The sequence below is a fragment of the Pelodiscus sinensis genome, chromosome 9 (genome assembly GCF_049634645.1).
Source record: "Pelodiscus sinensis isolate JC-2024 chromosome 9, ASM4963464v1, whole genome shotgun sequence".
NCBI classification, from domain to species: Eukaryota; Metazoa; Chordata; order Testudines; family Trionychidae; genus Pelodiscus; species Pelodiscus sinensis.
The window spans coordinates 62,248,295-62,266,205 of record NC_134719.1 but is presented as its reverse complement, the minus strand read 5'-3'; the positions used below and the strand labels follow the sequence as shown (position 1 = coordinate 62,266,205).

Below are 17,911 nucleotides of genomic sequence, written 5' to 3'. Positions count from 1 at the left end.
TCACTTCTCCAGTAACTGGGAAACACGTACTTCTTGAAATGGTCATTGCCACCCAGAGACATAAACACTTAATAGATGCACAATGAGGAGCTACTGTTTTAGCACCCAACCTTTTACTAGACTAGAGCAAAGACTTCTTAACAATACCCCAGCAATGTTTCTTGCTGAGAGAAACCTCAATCTGACTAGATGAGAGGTGCCTGAGAGTAGTTTTCTGTTGCCTTCAATAGGCAGATAGTGCTTTCCCTTCCAGACATCAATACTACAGTAACTAAGCTTTCCTACACCCAAAATTCCTTATTTGTGTGTGACAGCTGCCTCCTACCACACCGTCCCATAAAATGAAGTAAAGTTGTAGATACAGCTCATTATTCCTTTTGCAAATATCAACTCTCATATCATCCCACTGGGTACGAATTACAATCATTGTAAGTAGACATTAAAGCTGAGCCTTTGAAGTTAAAACATTTTCATGCCTATTTTGTTCCATTTTCTGGCTTGCGCTGTGTTTAGGAAGAAGAGAGCTACAGCACGAAGGCAAACACCACACAAAAGGGTTTAATTTTCTATCGGTTGAGTCTGATTACCTCAAAATCTGGAAAGCCAAGAACTTTATTTGCTTACAGATTAATGGGCTCTGAAAAGACCATGAGAGAGAAAAAGCAAGCAGGCATGAACAAACAGAACATACATGGTATGCTTTGCATGGGCTACAAGTCCTTTTTTTTTTTTTTCCCCCCCCAGTGCAAGCTCACAGTTCCTGCTGCTAAATAGTTAAAGGGTTTTTCTTTTGTGAGCAAGTGCTGGGAACTCTCAATGTCAGATGTCATGGATTTCAGTTTTTGTATCATGTTCAATGTGATGAGAGAAGAACCTCTGGCTTGTAGTAAGATAATCTGCCAATTCCGTCTCTCTCCTGCTCTCTTATGCCCCTTCTGAGACGGAGATACCAACCTCCAGGCCTCGTAATTGTGTCTGCTGGCTGATCTGATGGTTTAGTTGCTGCAGTTCCAGCCGGAGCTGCTGCTCCCTCTCAGCTGAGGCTAAGGGTTTCCCATGACTGGCCACATCAGGCATGGACAATCTCTCCCTTTGCAATTGGAAAGAAAATACGTTTCAGACAGTAGCTTTGCGAAGTCTGGCAAAGAACAAACTATTGTGAACAGAGTAAGTGCAGAGGAAAAGCGAGATGGACTACCTGTCACCGAAGCGTCCCTGAGACGGTATGTTTTGGTGGGGTGAATACGGAGAAGCTCCCCAGCCACCATGAGCTCCATATGGACTGTAATCTGCAAAGGGACAAAAGGAGTGACCCAGATAACACATGCTATGTCAATGCTTTGTGTTACAGAACTACACCTATAACACCCAACAGAGACTGGTATATAGGTTGCAAGGACTATCCATAGTAGCTGGTGGATATTCCACTAGCCTCTTCCACAGGAATGCTACACCTGAACTCTCTCATATATAAACACACTTTCAGATGGCCAAAAAAAAAAAAAAAAAACCAAATCCCCATCATTCTCCAGGAACTTGCAAGTACAACAATCCTTGTAGGTAAAACAGCTGGATTATCAATTGGAGGCTTCTTCACTAAAACATCAACTGAGGTCATGTCTATACTAGCGAGAAGATAGACGCTGCAGCGGTCGATCTTCTGGCATTCGATTCAGTGGGTCTAGCAAAAACCTGCTAACTCGAACGCAGAGGCCACTCCCCTCGACGCCGGTACTCCTCTATTCGGGAGGAGTAAGGGAAGTGACGGGAGTGCTCAGCCCCGTTGACCTCCCCCTGTGAAGCTAGCATGGAAGTTCGAATTAAGGTACAATTAACGTAGCTGGAGTTGTGTATCTTAATTCAAACTTCCAGGTAAGTAGAGACTTGGCCTGAGATCATGATTCATTGACAAATCTAGTAAATCAACCCCAGTTTGAAAAATGAACTCAGAGAATTCTAAGGTATTTAACGATCTGCAACTCTAGAAATCTTCTGCAAAACAGCTATAAACGAGAATTTTAGTTTTCAACCATTTCTGCACAATCCAGGAAGGTAGTTTTGGGAAACTGTAATTAGGCCAATTCTCCAGTTGTTTTGTTCACTATATCTAAAAGAATCACAACTCGCTAGTATGAAATTGTTACCAAATCAATGGCATAGATAACACTCAGAAATTAAACATTATTTTGTTAGTGGATTAGCTGAGCATTATACAAAATAATGCTTATGTGAGGCTTGCAAGGATAATATTTGTAGCCTAAGTACAGTACTTTTTGTTGAGTTATACTTTCAACTTCTTAGAAAAGGAAGTATCAAAATAAAATCTGAAATTGCCTACAAGAAGAACTACTCAAGAATTCCTATTGCATTTTAAATTCACATCCTATTTCAATCCAACATTATCTTTTAAGTGTCGGCAAGCTTTAACAGGAATGGGAAGTTCATAATTCCCCTCCAAACACACATATAGTGACCAGCTATACATATCTGAAGGGCGTAAATACGAAATAGGAAGATAGCCTTACTCATGTACATGGGGTAGTTACTAGTAGCAATGAGATGAAACTGAGAAATGAAGAATACCAGGAAAAAGTTTCCTGACAGTTAGATCCATTCAGCTTTGGAAAAGTCTGTCTACACTACACTGACAGGGAAACAGGTCTTTTCTACCTCTCATACCTATAATTAATGCATTAGAATCTGATGGCATCCAATACCATTTAAAATTCTGACAAACATTTCCCAGGATATTTTGTACCTATACTCAGGACTCGACGATCGCGGTGAAAACCACTCGCCAGCCCCGCACTGTGCATGCGCGAACCGCCGGTGAACGGGGGCGACCAGCTGAAATCTACTCGCCACGGGTGAGTAGATAAACGGATTTGTCGAGCCCTGCCTATACTATAACACCACCCATAAGCAACATTATGCTAAAAAGAAAAATAACTACGTGTACTAGTTATACCTGTAACGTTGATAGATTTGGTGGAAGCTCCCTGAACTGCCATGGCCTGCATGGGGCCAGGACTCTGGTACATCGTTTTGGAAGTACGTGAGATGGCCCCAAATCTTGACACAGTTGGCCGGTCTCCAAATGGGATGAGATCATCGTCCCCAGCTTCTGCTGCCCTTCTCTGTAGGTCTAACCGCTGGTCACGCATGGCTTTACTGTCTATGTTCTGTAAAAGAGGTAACGAAAAGCGAAGTTGACCCCCAGCAGTGACAGTGTTGAGAAAATGAGGACATAACATCATAGCATCTCTCATTAAGCGGCTTCAAGTTAAGAAGGAGATATTAGTTCATATTTATATCCAAAACCAAACCAAACCAAACAAACAGATGAACAGAAAAAAAAATTGTGCTGGAACAAATTCTCATTTTGAAAACAGAACATTTGATTGCAATTGTAAAACTATCCCTTTGTCAGATACATTTGGTCTGGGAAAAAAAAAAGACATGTTGCAATTAGTTCAGTTAGTAAACAAAGAAGATCCCTCCCCCCAGCCCATTCTTGCACCCCAACTTACCGCCATCTCTACACTCCCTGCTGCCACGACGTCTTTGGGTTTTGCATCTTTGGTTCCAATGTAGGAGCCAATGGTGTCACACGACCAAGGAGAGTACTGGCTATAGTCATTTCCTTTGTATTTCCCAGCTACCTTCAGCTCTTCGTCCAAATACTATACAAAGACAAAAATCTGGTTCTGTAAGTAAAAGGCGGGAGGCATATCGCAGGCATTGTTGAGTCCTGTGCCACAGTTAACTTCAAGGAGGATGCTGACAGGACTTTAACTGGATGCAGCGTAGGAAGCTGCAAACTTATATTCCATATCATTTGTGAAATTCAAATCAGCTGGCTGGGCTCCTAGTATTGAATGTTCAGCGCATAGCAAGAAGTGGCGACATTCTGACCTTGATCTGGCTGAAGATTTGCTTTACTACTTAAGGTATAAATGAAGCTAAGTCTAGCAATGGTATTCTGGTCATTAATAGTCAAAGCAATCTTCCCACATTAAAACAGTAAGATTGGTCTCATGGCTGTGTAAATAAATAATTAAGGACCACTGATAGATCAGAAGTCTAATGGAGAACCAAGAACAGTCTTCCTCAGATGGCCACCATGTGGACCTCTGTAACTGGAGCACAAAAAGCTCCCTAAAATGTTTAATATACGATCCTAAGAAAGATATCATTGTTCAACCCTGGGCTCGCTTATCACCTTTCTTATCCAATAGACTCCTCTCAGCCTTTCAGAGCTTCAGAATCAGTGAAAGAAACTCACTTAGTAACATCGCATACCCCTAAACTAATTTCTGACTATACAAGCAACCCAAAAATCTTTGTTAAACATAGGCTTACCTCCTCTGTGTGGAAGGGGTGAGGCAAAGTTGGTGAAGGTGCAAAGGGAGGTGGGGAGATCACCTTCCTTTCTTCTAACTGGGCCATGATTTCCTTCCTTCGACGATGAAGCTCATCCAGGCTGGGATGGGGTTGAGGTGGAGGTGGAAGTCGGTTATAAGGCTCCTACGGTTTTAATATACAAAGTTATTCAACACGCTGTTTAACTCACAAAGTAGAAAAACACCACCCTACACAAGGATGATCTCTAACACCAGAACACAGTTCACGGTGTAAGAAGGACACAGACAATTTTACTGTCAAGATCCTTCTCTAAACTTTTGCCTGAATTTAGTGCTCATTCAAGTTGCAGCATCTTATTCACAGAAAGAGTTCACATGAGTGATAGAGTGAGTTTCCCTAGGGATATGGAACATACACAAGCTGACAAAACTGTTTAGACCCCTATTAGTGCAGTGAGTCCTAGCTTTTTTGATCCTCAACTCAGAACAGAGGCCAAATATTTGTGTCTCAGACCACACTACCTTCTGGTTCGTGCGGAGCAGTTAGCTTTAACTGGCTGTGAATCCCCAAGACGGGGAATGCCAAAGCTGTCACTCATCCTAGAGCACAGCACCTAGACAATATTGCAGGGGATATTCTATATCTTAACAGAATTATACCACAAACAGATTTATCAGCTCTTAAACTAGATGAAGCTATAAACTAGCTCAATTAAAATGTTTAAGCTCATTCATGGCCAGGTAATGGAATCCAGAGCCCTTAATCTCCATGTCACTTATTGGAAAAATGACTGAACATTTTCATCAGGTGGCTTAAGGAGAGCAAGTTAGTCTCCTTCTAGTTTACACTGGACTGATGACCAGATAAAACCATTACGCACTGACACTCCAGTTGGCAATGCCAGTCAAGAGGCTAAGTATAGAATGGTCATGAAAGCAGAACTCCTGACCCATTCCAGTCCAAGAACGGACAGCGCTTGGAGTTTCACATTACCATGTGCCCATGCTATATCTGTGCGGCATATAAAGAAAGGATGTCAGTTTGCCACCATGTCACAATCACGCCACTACACTTGTATTAAGAAAGGTTAAGACACTATCTTCAAATGTTATGTTGCCACAGAAGTTGGGTCATGGAGGTTTTCACATGAACATATGGCGACATTTCTTTACTAGAAATGATTTATATGGCACTACATTCTTTCAAGAGTGACCACTGCCAATGCGCCGTTTCCATCAGTAGCCAGTAGTAATTTTAAAATTTGGCACAAGGTACAGGAAGGCGGTGAAGGGGGGACAAAAGACTCCTGAGCCACTCATTAAAGCTTGAATTTGGGGTTTAATTCTCCTAAGAAGTGCTTTACCTCCCCTCCTTCAGAAAGTGCCCAGCTCCCCAAAGTTAATGTGCCCTTAATGTTCTCGCTCTCTGAGCAAACAACAAAAGCATTCAGAAAGTCGTACTCTGTGGTAGGACGGTCTGATCTGATTGAGATGTGGACCCACTGGATAATAACCCTCCACTTGCTGGTATCGGTCTCTGGATTCAGGTACGTAGGGAGGCACAGCAGCCTGTGGAATTTCAATGGGCACAGGGCTTCCTCGGACCATATCTTCTCGCTGGTATGGCTGGGCAGAGGGGTACACACGCCGGCTGTCATAGTGTGGTTGATACATAGGTTGTCCCATGGTAGGATACTGCTGTGGTTGTGTGCCATACGGTGAATTCACCACGCGATCCTGAAGGTAGGGTGGGTAATGGTCTAAGTAAGGGCCACCAGGTTCAGGAGCAGATGGTGGAGGTCGGACAAAACGAGACACGCACGGTGAGGGCTGAGTAGGATAGTACAAACCTGGATTTATGAAACAAGGGTACAAAAAGTCAGTACGATTGGACATAACAATGTTTCACCACAATTTATTCTTAGAGATCGCAGTCTCCAACGGTCTTAAAAAGTGATATCAGGTAAATCATTTCTTGACCACACACACACCTGTCCTCCTAATCCTATAAATAATGCATTTTCATATAAGATAAGGTCTTCATACAAATCCAGCACAAGACATATGAGAAAGCAAAGGCTGATCTAGAGTCCAGGAAGTGAAGTTTAAATTAACCAAACCAGCCAGTATTGTTGCAGACAATCCACGGCAGCTGAAGATGAACCCAGCATAGGTGAGAAGGTGCAGCCTTCTCCTGGGCCTGAAGACTAATTCTCACACGTTCACAGAAGGAACTCATCAGGTGTCTCTCCACGCTCACACGAGTGAACCTACCAGCCAGTGACCATGCTTTCATGGGCCCAAGTAGCCGGAGCTCCATTTTTCAGGAAGCCCTCAGAAAGAACAATTTACCAGACTCATTTATGTAACTGGATGAACCTAGACCAAGCAAAACTCCAGGTTAACTAAATATTGGTTATACCCCCTTCATGGCAGGAACAGACTTGAGCCCTGCAGAATACAAAGATCCCCACGGCTGAAGCAAAGATTTGAGGTGTACACACGTACACAGCATTAATTCCCCATTTCTGATAAAATGACAATGCCCAAAGAGCTGGAATATCTGGGGCAAACAGAGGAGATGCAGCCATTTAGGGACTCGAACTGGCATGGAGAAATCATTGGTGGACTTCACTGAGCAGTGACCCAGGTGTGTGGTGGTACCCAATTCCAGGGCACCCATAGGTAAACAAAGGGGTCATGTTCAAATTCTGTGAATTGCTCACGTTCCCACTGGCACATGAAATCAACTATACATTTTAATTTGTTGCTCTGGGTATCTTGTTTTTATTTTCCCTTCCTTTCTATAACTATAGTTCACTCCATACTCATCTCTCCTTCCTCATTTCAATTTCTCCTTAGCCAGACTGAAGGTCAATCACGAGAATCTGCTCTTCAAAGCAGTAGCTTCTCTTCTAATCCTTTCCATCCCCATCAGGCTTTCTCCTTCAGAGCAGCCCTTCCATTCCCTTTTCTAACCTATTCCTGTGACTGCCACTCCTCGTTTGCCTTCATCACGCTCGGATGCAAACATTTCTGCAGCAGCCAGGAATCTTCCATCTGAGCAGGTCAGACAGACATCTATCAGGGATGGTCTAGACGGTGCTTGGTCTTGCCATGAGGACAGGGGCTGGACTCGATGGCCTCTCAAGGTCCTTTCCGGTTCTAGTATTCGATGAGTCTACAGACTACCTCAAAATATCTGAACATGAATTAAGTCTTCTAAACACCCTGACTAGAAAATTACTATTGTTGCCATTTTCCATGACACCTTATGATTTTCACGTCATCTCATTCACTTTTAATGTGGCAAAGACTGTTTTGTGATGCTGGATGAGCATAAACATTTAACAAAAACCAGAAGAGCAAGTTCTTGTTTAAGGGCACAAAATCCTCTCTGTATGCGACTGGCTGAATGCTATCAAAGAAGAAATTATTTAGGCTGAAAGAAACTTCTACCACTAAAATACAACTTTTCTCCACACTGGACATCCATTTTACTATACTAGTGGCAATTAAGCATTCATCCCTCATGGTCCCACAGGAAAACCCAAAATTGAGGGGTTAAATAAAACACTGGTTATTGGGAAGCACAGGCACAGAACCAAGAAAATGTAATACTGACCCCAAACACTCTTACCTTGTTGATAAGTTGACGGCTCAAATGGTGGAGCAGTTCCTCTAGGATCCTGATAAAACATGTCGGCTTGTTGAGCAGGATACAGCTGTGACCCTCGTGGTACCATCTGGAGCTGCTTAGACACAGAAATTGGAGGCAGATCTGTAGGTCCTCTTGGTGGTACTGGGTGGGGGTTCACTGGTAATGCAGAAATAGAGCTCTTGGGGACAGACTCCAGCCTAAGGCAGAAGGAAGACAAATCAATAATGATCAGGCCACATCATACAACTCGGTGTGCTTTCAATACTGAATATCTCTAGCCAACGTATGATTTCAAAGTGCCATCTTTGAGTGTGTCTTGCCACTTTTTCTTACAAAAGCAGGAAGTAAAAGCATCTTTTTTCTAGGCCATTTTTAATGACTAAAAGGTGCAAAGCAGGAAAAAGTGTTATAATTCTAGAATGGATTTACTGGCCCTTATATTTCCTCCATCACACATTTACACACAGGACACTTCGAACAATAGTTAGGAAGATCCGTACAAGTCTGGAGGGGATCCAGGAGCACTGCTGCTCAGGTGGTCGATCTTCCCTGGCTTCAGAGTAGAATCATAGCCGGAGTCAGTCCCGCGGGAGATAAGCTGCGTCACTGTGCTGCTCGAGGACACAATCCCATTCGGCAATTTTCTACTGGGCAAGTCCACTGCCCCTTCATCCGAGAGGATAGTTGCTGAAGGCAGGCCCACCTCATTTAGCTGGCCCAAGGAGGCACTCAAGGGTCTTCGGGGAACCAGGCGTTTGTTCATTTTACGAAATCTTCAGGAAAAAGAAATCACACACCAAAAAATGAAACAAGAAACTAGAAGGAGATGGGTTTCAAGATTTTTTCACACAGGTGCTACAGAAAAAGAGTTTCAATTTTTAATTCAAGCTTCCTGAAGCTTTCGCCAGTTTTTTGTGGGTTTTTTTGGACGGTAAGTATAGCCAATATCTGGTAGACTGGAGTTTCTTGGTGCTATTTGTACAAAATGTTAGAAAAATGTTTTCTTTCAGAAGAACGAGTATGTATACTACATATTCAGCATAGATTATGGGCATGCATTAAGATGCAAAAAAAGAAAAGATTAACACAATGTAAAAGGGTTGTTTTTTTTAAATGGTAAGTTTTTCCTGGGAATTTAGAGTTAAGGTTCCCATAGTAAATTTAAACTTGGTTCTCCTTGCACCTATGCATTACAAGAATAGGATCTTCATTTACATGGGAACATACATACATTCAAGTGACCAAAATATTACATCTGTACAGCTAGAGTTTTAGGAAAAGGATCACAACAGACACTGTACAATCTAGTTTATTTACACAGCATTATTGCATGAAAAATACAGTGGAAGAAAAATACTTTTATCCTACTATTTGTCTAATAAGCCACTTCACTCAGCGTTGTAGGATGACATTTTATTTTAGGAGATTTGCAAAATACAGTTAGAGACCTAAGGGCAGGCACAAAATTTAACACATTATTTGTACTGAAAAGTAAACTGAGGGATTTCTTAAGATTCAGAGATAAAAATTCAAACTTCTCTACCCTCAAATTAATCTAACTTCTCCTCCACCAAAAACCTGTACAAATATGAACTTTATAATATGCCCTGAAAAACAGCAGACTAGGACTCTGTTGGACCAGCATAAAGAGCAAAGTCCAGAGTTGAATGCTCTTTACTAAAAATCTCCTGGAATCAGCTCAGTTATTAAAATTTGGAGGTGTGCTACCTTAAGCACAACAACTGGTCTCTACTGTTGGGACTGAACAACAATCATTTTCTATAAGGGCTCAAAAAATTAAAAGGATTTTATAAATCAAAATCAACACCCTGAAATGCACCCAAAAGAAAAATCAGAAGCTAATGCAGAATACACACTGCAGCCAAGACTGCAAGACCCGCCACTTTTTTAAGTGGACAGATGCATTTTGCACCAGGGAATTTTCTGAGAGGTCTTCAGATGTAGGTGCAAGCACAGAATAATCCGATCTACCGGTGATAAAAAGGGACAGGTAGCACTAGTGAAATTTGCATTAAGGGGAACAGTTGTGGTTTCACCATGCCTTAATTTAAAAAAAAAAAAAAAAAAAAAAAAAAAAAGCAGCACCATTTATTGTTACTACTAATCCATTCAAAAGCAGACGAGGGTCTATCAGGACTGAAAGAACGAAGAGCTCACTAACAGAAGGAAGGTCCAAACCCTTCTAATAAAGGGAACACATACTAACTTCTCCATCTCCTCTGGCTGTAACTCAACCCTCTGCCTGGCAGCATTTAAACTTCAGCCAGACATTCATTCATCTAGACAGGGAATGTTGAGGGCACATCATTTAGATATGATGAAAGGGAGCTGTAGAACAGGCTCATTAGCACCCAAAGGACTGTACACCTCATGTTCCCTACTCTCTCTCATTCAACAGATAGTAACAGGACGGACTGCTGTGGCACTTAGCAGTTGCACAATACCACCCACTGGTAGAATCCCCCTCCCGAGGAAATAGCCATTTAGGCAGGTCCATGAATCCCTGTTGAAATCTGGAAATATACCAGGTCTCAAAGAGAGCTTAAAACCTGGATACTTGGTCTTTGCCTATAGCCAGAAGGGATAATCCACCAATGACACCAAGGTGCTGACTATTTTACAAGCTGTCATGAAACCAAGTTTGGAATGGGCCCATAGAAATCTGAGGACTCCAGCGGTTACCAGATCTGCTTCACTACAACTTTCTCAACAACTTTGCTCTAAAAGGGAAGGCCACATAGAGAATCAGCAAAATTTCTTGAGCAGATCTTTAGTGAGAGCTCATTTAAAATACCAGGCACTTTTCTTCTCTCTCTTTTAGGAAAGTACTGACCCTCTACTAACAATAATGAATCAAATAGCTCTTCACTGGAGCTCAGCAGAAAGGAAAGGCACAGATCAGAACACACAGCTCAAAGTTATCCAGCCACCTTTGAAACGTCTGTGAGCACGTAATTTGAAATTCAAGATGACAAGACATTTATCTCCACTCCAAACACAACTGCTCTAAATAGAGGCTGAATACAATAGACCTCATTTTCAAGAACAGATGGAACACCTACCAAAATATGCAGCTGTTTTAGAGTGGAGGTAACCTGGATTCACCTGTGTACCAACTATCTAAAAGAGCTTTGCCAAATCAGTACTTTATGGATACCATGGTGAAGGAAAAGAAAACTATTTCCATTACAATGACCACATAGGACTTTTACTAATTTGTGTCGTAACTGATCAAGCAATCTAAGATTTATACACCTGGTGCTTCAGACTCCTTGTTTCATCTATCAAAGATTATCTATATAACCATGACAACCTGTGACAATGACATAGATAGAGCTATAGTTAAGAGCAGAGTAGAAGTGACAGTTGAAGAGAAAAAGATCATTCTGTTCCAAACTATGTCTCATTCTAATGTTTAAGAGGGCACAACTGTGGTTATCAATTTTATACACTCAGAATGTGACATTGGTTCCCACCCTTGAATTTTAAAGAGAAAATTAAAAACATGACAATGCAGTACATTTTTGAATATCTGAATTAGTATTCTTCAAAGTTAAAAAGATAACCTTTGGGTTGAGAATGCTCAGGAGTAATTTCAGCCCCAAATTAACAAGTTTTAAGAAATTATAAGACATATAAAATACAAGTTTTGAACTACAGGATGAAATTTTAATTTTCTTTCAGCACACCACCACTCCTTCAGTTTTTTGACTTTTTAAAAAGCTGAGACATTCAGATCAACACAATTCTGCTCTGTCAAATATTCAGCTCTCTGAAAGGTCAGCTTCTGTAATTAATTTATTTATTCACTCGCACAGATGGCATTTCATTATGCTGTAACATTAGCTTTTGGGGTTTTATAAATCATTGCATAAACGACAAGTAAAAAAGTTCACAAGAGTTACTGTTGCAAAAATAGAGCTCTGAGCAGGGTTCACCCTGAGTTTAAAGCACTTGAAAGTGGTGTAAGGCTTAATGTACAAAACCAAGAAAGAGCTGAAGATTTGAAGGATTACCAACTCCAACCTACCTCTCACACCTGATTATAAAATGGAGGTAACGAGAAAAACACTTGAGAACAAAGTGGCACACTTGGAGTATGTTTAAAATCAAGGGGAAAAAACCCAATGCACTATGCGTGCTTGCTACATGATTTTCAACTGTTCATAGATGTATTGTTGCCAAACAAGAAAAACCCTGAATTCTACATTCAGAACTAAGTATACATCAAGCTCAAAATCTTGAAAGAAAACCTGAAGATTGATAGTTTAAGAAAGTATCACAAAAACTTCTTAACTGGTAAAACACACACTTACCCACCCTCCACTCCTTCTCCCACCCCCTTCCTCATTCTCACGATTTTTATAAATGGCTTCTGTTGGTAATGGCAGGGGAAAAGGGCAAGGAAAGGTTTTCACCATAAGAGGTACTCTTACTTTTCCAGTTCCTCCTGTGAGTGTGCAAAGGTACAGCTAGCTCCACGGGGACACCCGCCTCTCTGCTTCATGTCTCGGCACATATATGTCTTATACTTGCTGTGTTGAGGAGGCTATGAAGAATAAAGACAAACAATAAGGCACCTGAGTATAAATTAATATAAGCAATACAACGCTCAATAAAATAGGATGTTCAAAACAAACAGACAAACTTTATTTAGACAAGACCATAGGGTGAGCTGAGCAATGGATGGAGTTGCATGGATACAACTGTACACTGGGTTTAGGATTGAGTGCTCTGTCAGCAGTTCCAATCTAATTTCACACCAAGGACCAAAAACGTGCTACATTAACACCCATACCCAAATACCTCATCAATTTTCATGTTAATTTATATCCATCTGATTTATTTTAAAATGACCATTTTTACTTTGGCAAAGGAAAGGGGTTCTTCAAAGCCTACAGAAAACTATTTTTGAGTTACAGATTAAAGTTGTCATCCTCTACTTGAAACGTTGCCAGTTTAAAACTTACTTTAGTTCCCCTTTATCTCAAAATGGCCTATATCTACCACTTTTGAATGTCAAACATTAGTCATCTCTCATTGACAACACCTGTGCGAGCTGTATCTGAACATAGTAACTGATAACTAAAGTTAATGATTTTGGTGAATATTTTGGGAGCCAATCCTGATGATATAGAGGTCAGTGGGATTTTTGCAGTTCCCCACCACCAGTATTTCCTCCAGTGGGAACGGAGCAGTGCACTGTGTATGTGAACATGTTGCCCTCTACTGGCCAGTTTCATGTAAGAATAAATGGAAGGAAATTTCTAGGACAGCTAGCTAGCAGAGCCCCATTTGCTCAAATGGCACAGGCCTGTTTTTTTGGAAAGTATGATTTGGTTTCTTGTAACAGGTGTGCAGCCTCCCCACATTAAGACAGCAGTTACAATCCCATGCTAATGGTAATTTTGATCCCCCTTACAGTTCCTTGCTTTAAAAGGTAACTAGGTTTGGTAAATTATATGACAGGTTACATTGTTTCAAGAACTAATTGAGATGGCTAAAGGTTTCTGGTTTGGGGATTTCTAACAGCATTTCACTCACTGCTCCAAGTGTTCGAGCTATGCAGAACCATTACAAGCTAGAAGTACAGGTATTGCTTCCCTCAAAAGGTGCCATACCGCGTGTGAAATATGCCATTTTTTTTTAAAAGCAACATTGGCATGACAACTTTGGAAAGAGGTTTGCCTACTGATTTGGCTGCAGCTTCAGATAGATTAGATTTTCTTTTCTTTTCACCCTTATTTACCGTGCAAAGACAAGTGAGATGAATGCCTACTAGGAATAATATTCATTAGACCAAAAAAAAAATAAAGACTCCCAAACAAGTTTTATTGATGTATATTTGAAGCATGGTCCCCCAGAAGTGACATACAAATACATCTGTGCCACTTGATCTAATCAATGATTAGAGCCTGAAAGTTTCTCAGATTCCTAAAGCTCCAGTTTTTACCTGCTGCTGATCTGTTCCTTTCTTGCTGTGATTCTGGATGTAATCAACTAATCCATGTACCACTGTTCTCACAGCAACTAATCCATTTTCTAGTTGCTCCCATGTTGGGGGAGGGGCATCTGCAGCATTCACAAGAAACAAAAAAATACTCTAATTTTAATTGTAATAAGTTTCCACATCTGATTATCGAGAATATTTCAATGTCAAAAAAAGCCCAAAGTACACAAAATCCCAAGTAGCAAGCCTTAAGGAACACCTTGCCTGGAATTAAATACAAAAAACACAGCCTCAGTATTCTTTAAAGAATGAAATTAACAATTTCAAAGAACTGAGCTGCACAAGACAATTCAGCAAACCAGTATTTAGCATACCTTAAAAAAAAAAAAAAAAAAAAAAAAAAAAAAAAAACCAGGAAACACTAGTGATTTAATTCCTAGTTCAGCTTTGAGAGATTGACAAGCAAAATCACTGCACGCATTCCTGGTTTTGACAGCTTTATAGAAACTTGAGAAACACACAAGTCTTTTGCACAGAAAATCTTGTGTCAGCAAGTCCTTTGTTTTCAAGCCACTCCTTTGTGCATCTCAATTTAAAAATACTGCATCAAAACATATTGGTTTAATATAGCTAGCTGACAGCTCAGAGGTATAGTAGCGTTGGATGCACTGGAAACAGTCTTTTCTGCAGGACAGGCCTAGTCCTCCAGCTACATGCCTGCCTACCCAAGGCTCCACATTACACATGAGGCAATATTATCTACACTCACCATCAATACTACCCAAGATCAGATATTACCCAACTTTTCTTAGTGTGTCCCTCTTCCAGGTCTATCAGCTGCCCAAATGGTCCTACCCTTCTCATCACTGATATTCTGTATTTTTCTTAATATTACTGCTCTTTTGCCATCTGTCATGTACAACAATAGTTACTACGCAACCAGAAACAACAAATAAACTCTGATTAAGTTTTGGTTTCAGTTAGACTGGACAGTTGCTAGGCAACTCAACACACATTGTACTAAGGATGCTGAGAGGTGGCTAATCGTGTAATCGATACAATTTCACAATTAGTTGATAAGGGAAAGCACTCAGTCCCAGCTCACACCACGTCTGGGACCAACTGCCCGCTGCAGCTCTGCAGTTTAATAGAGGCAGCAGCACGGGGAAGAGGCGGCACCGCAGAGACGGTGCTGGGGGAAAACTGGCTTCTGCTTCAGGGAAAGGGATGGAATGCGATTAGTCAACTCAACTACTTGCTTACATCCCTACATTGTACAGTGAATGGAGATAAGGGTTCCGTACATTAGCATCTCTACAGCTGCAGTCTCATTGGTACATCTTGAAGTAAATTAACTACGTGAAACCTCATGGAAGTTTATCTTCACACAGCACACAGTCAGCTTGTGGAACTCCTTGCCAGAGGAGGTTGTGAACTCCAGGACTTTAACAGGGTTCAAGAAAGAACTAGATAAATTAATAGAGGTTAGGTCCATCAATGGCTATTAGCCAGGATAGATAGGAATGGTGTCCCTAGCCTCTGTCAGAGATTGGAAACGGGTGATGGGAGAGGGATCGCTTGATGATTCCCTGTTGCGTTCCTGTCCTCTGGTGCATCTGGCATTGGCTGCTGTCAGAAGACAGGATTCTGGGCTAGATGGACCTTTGGTCTGACCAGTATGGCCGTTTTTATGTTCTCAGTGGTATGTACAACAGTGGTATGAGACAACACACATCTCATTGGGAACTAGAAGTACACAATTAGGGTAATGTCTAGACTACATGCCTCTGGCGACAGAGGCATGTAGATTAGGCAACCCCGCATAGGGAAATGAAGCGGCAATTTAAATAATCACCGCTACATTTAAATTTAAATGGCTGCCGAGCTGTGCCGATCAGCTGTTTGTCGGCTCAGCGCACTAGTCTGGACGCTCCGCGGTTGACATCAAAGGCATTTGTCGACCTCCCTGGTAAACCTCATCCCACGAGGCATACTGGGGAGATCGACAAATGCCTTTGATGTCGACCGCGGAGCGTCCAGACTAGCGCGCTGAGCTGACAAACAGCTGATCGGCACAGCGCGGCAGCCATTTAAATTTAAATGTAGCGTGAGTATTTAAATCGCCGCTTCATTTCCCTATGCGGGGTTGCCTAATCTACATGCCTGTGTCGCCAGAGGCACGAAGTCTAGACATATCCTTAGATAGCAGCAGAGACAAAAAGCAAAATACAGTACAGCTCTGTGTTAAACGTAAACCACTAAAAACACGAAGGGAAAGCATTACAAAGACTGACAAGGAAACTTTCTGTGATTGTTTCATTAAAGATGGCTCAAAGCAGCACTCTACTTTTGCATAGTACAGTTTCAAAGCCATATTAAAGCAATGTTCAATTGTAAACTTTTGAAAGAATTTTGTTCAGTTATGAATATTTCAGAGATACAAAGAACCTCCATTCCCAAGGTGCCCATAGCTCTTAGGTTCTACTGTACTGTATTTTACATAAAATCCCCACAACTTTAAAGCTTCGCCTGAGTAGCCTATTGTGAAAAGGCAGTAAGTTAAACAAATTAAAATCCACCATTACACAAGTTTTCTTGCATAACTCCTCCCCCTCGAGATGTCTTACCAGTTTTGGAACTCCTGCCCTAGATCACCTAGTGGGGAACTCACTGAAAAATAGCACAATTTACTCTCACTCTACTCCAGAGATGAAACAGTACAGCTCCACAAATTAACCTCTATTTCAAACATGACACAATCAGCAATTATAGGGTCCTTCTCCCATGAAGGATTTTTATTCTTTTATCTGGTTGATTTCTCTTAACGTAATCCAGCAAAGGATACCATCACCAAGCACACACACACACACACACACACTGCCTTGAATCAGGTGACCTCAAAGGGTGTGTCTACACAGCAGGGCTTATCTCGAAATAAGCGATGCAAATTGAACTACATCAATTGTGTATCATTTCAAAAGAGCTTATTTCGAAATAGGGAGCGTCTACACAGCACTTATTTCAAAATAGAGCACTCTGCCTCTGACTTCCCTTATTCCTTGTACAAGGGTTACAGGAGTCAGAATAAGTCGTCCTCCAGCTTGACAGTATTTTGACACTATTTCAAAATAACTGCCTGCTGTGTAGATGCGGACTAAGTTATTTCAAAATAGTGTTGCAGTGTAGACATACCCGAAGTGCTCTGCGTACCCAGATTGTCTCAATCTTTTAAACACATTAAGTGGCACTGCACCCATCAGATCTGTAACTTAATCAGACACCGTCTAGCCAGTGTATTCATGAACTATCTTAGTGGGATCCAGATATCACCAAGGTGAGAAGTCTTCATCCACTGAAGATTCATTTGCTGGGGAAAGGGAGGGGCACTGATAAGTACATCTTCTATAATCTCTACCTAAGTAGGTACCTGATACCTTTGAAGTTCTGCCCTCCTATAACTCCAGAAAGAGAGGAGACTTTGGACCCTTCTTCCTCTCCCAGAGTACAAAGTAGACAAGGGGAAGATTTCTCCTGTTCTCTCCCCACCCCACCCAGGTGCTTTCAAAGGATTTCCACAACCAATACTCCTGCAGCCACCTTGTGTTATTTTGTTAATGGCTCCCCAATTCTCTTTTCTGCTTCTTAGTTTTCCTCAAGCAGCAGCTTCTGCCACTGCCCAGAATATGGTCATGGGACTTGAGTTCCAGTGCTACCAGGGATTGAATACTAGCAATCAGCGTTCCCTAGAAGCTGCGCAGCCGCATAGCTTTGCAAGGGATTCATCAGTCCCGCCCAGTCAGGAAGTCCTGAGCCTCTGAACACTGCTAGTCTAATTCACTCCAAAATTCTTTCCCACAGCAATAAATAGCAGTAGCCGAACTCTTCGGCAGGTTTACAAAGAAAGCACTGCATTTT

At 41.5% G+C, this 17,911-nt stretch overlaps 1 protein-coding gene across 5 annotated transcripts in view; it reads right to left on the bottom strand.

Annotated features, from left to right (window-relative positions):
- The window catches only part of RC3H1 (ring finger and CCCH-type domains 1), an 88,088-nt gene that overhangs the window by 15,642 nt on the left and 54,535 nt on the right, over window positions 1-17,911 (bottom strand). For 4 of the 5 annotated variants that reach the window (XR_012906052.1, XM_075936937.1, XM_075936939.1 and 1 more), the window contains exons 8-17: window positions 14,000-14,118; window positions 12,483-12,595; window positions 8,526-8,798; window positions 8,005-8,222; window positions 5,826-6,214; window positions 4,363-4,527; window positions 3,531-3,683; window positions 2,969-3,182; window positions 1,199-1,289; window positions 955-1,090 (exon numbers count right to left, since the gene is read on the bottom strand). Coding sequence is in view for 4 of the 5 variants with exons in the window: in XM_075936937.1 (XP_075793052.1) it covers window positions 955-1,090; window positions 1,199-1,289; window positions 2,969-3,182; window positions 3,531-3,683; window positions 4,363-4,527; window positions 5,826-6,214; window positions 8,005-8,222; window positions 8,526-8,798; window positions 12,483-12,595; window positions 14,000-14,118 (1,871 nt within the window). In the remaining variant the exon portion in view is untranslated. The remainder of the gene's footprint in view (window positions 1-954; window positions 1,091-1,198; window positions 1,290-2,968; window positions 3,183-3,530; window positions 3,684-4,362; window positions 4,528-5,825; window positions 6,215-8,004; window positions 8,223-8,525; window positions 8,799-12,482; window positions 12,596-13,999; window positions 14,119-17,911) is intronic. The other variant, XM_075936941.1, reaches the window with a different exon arrangement.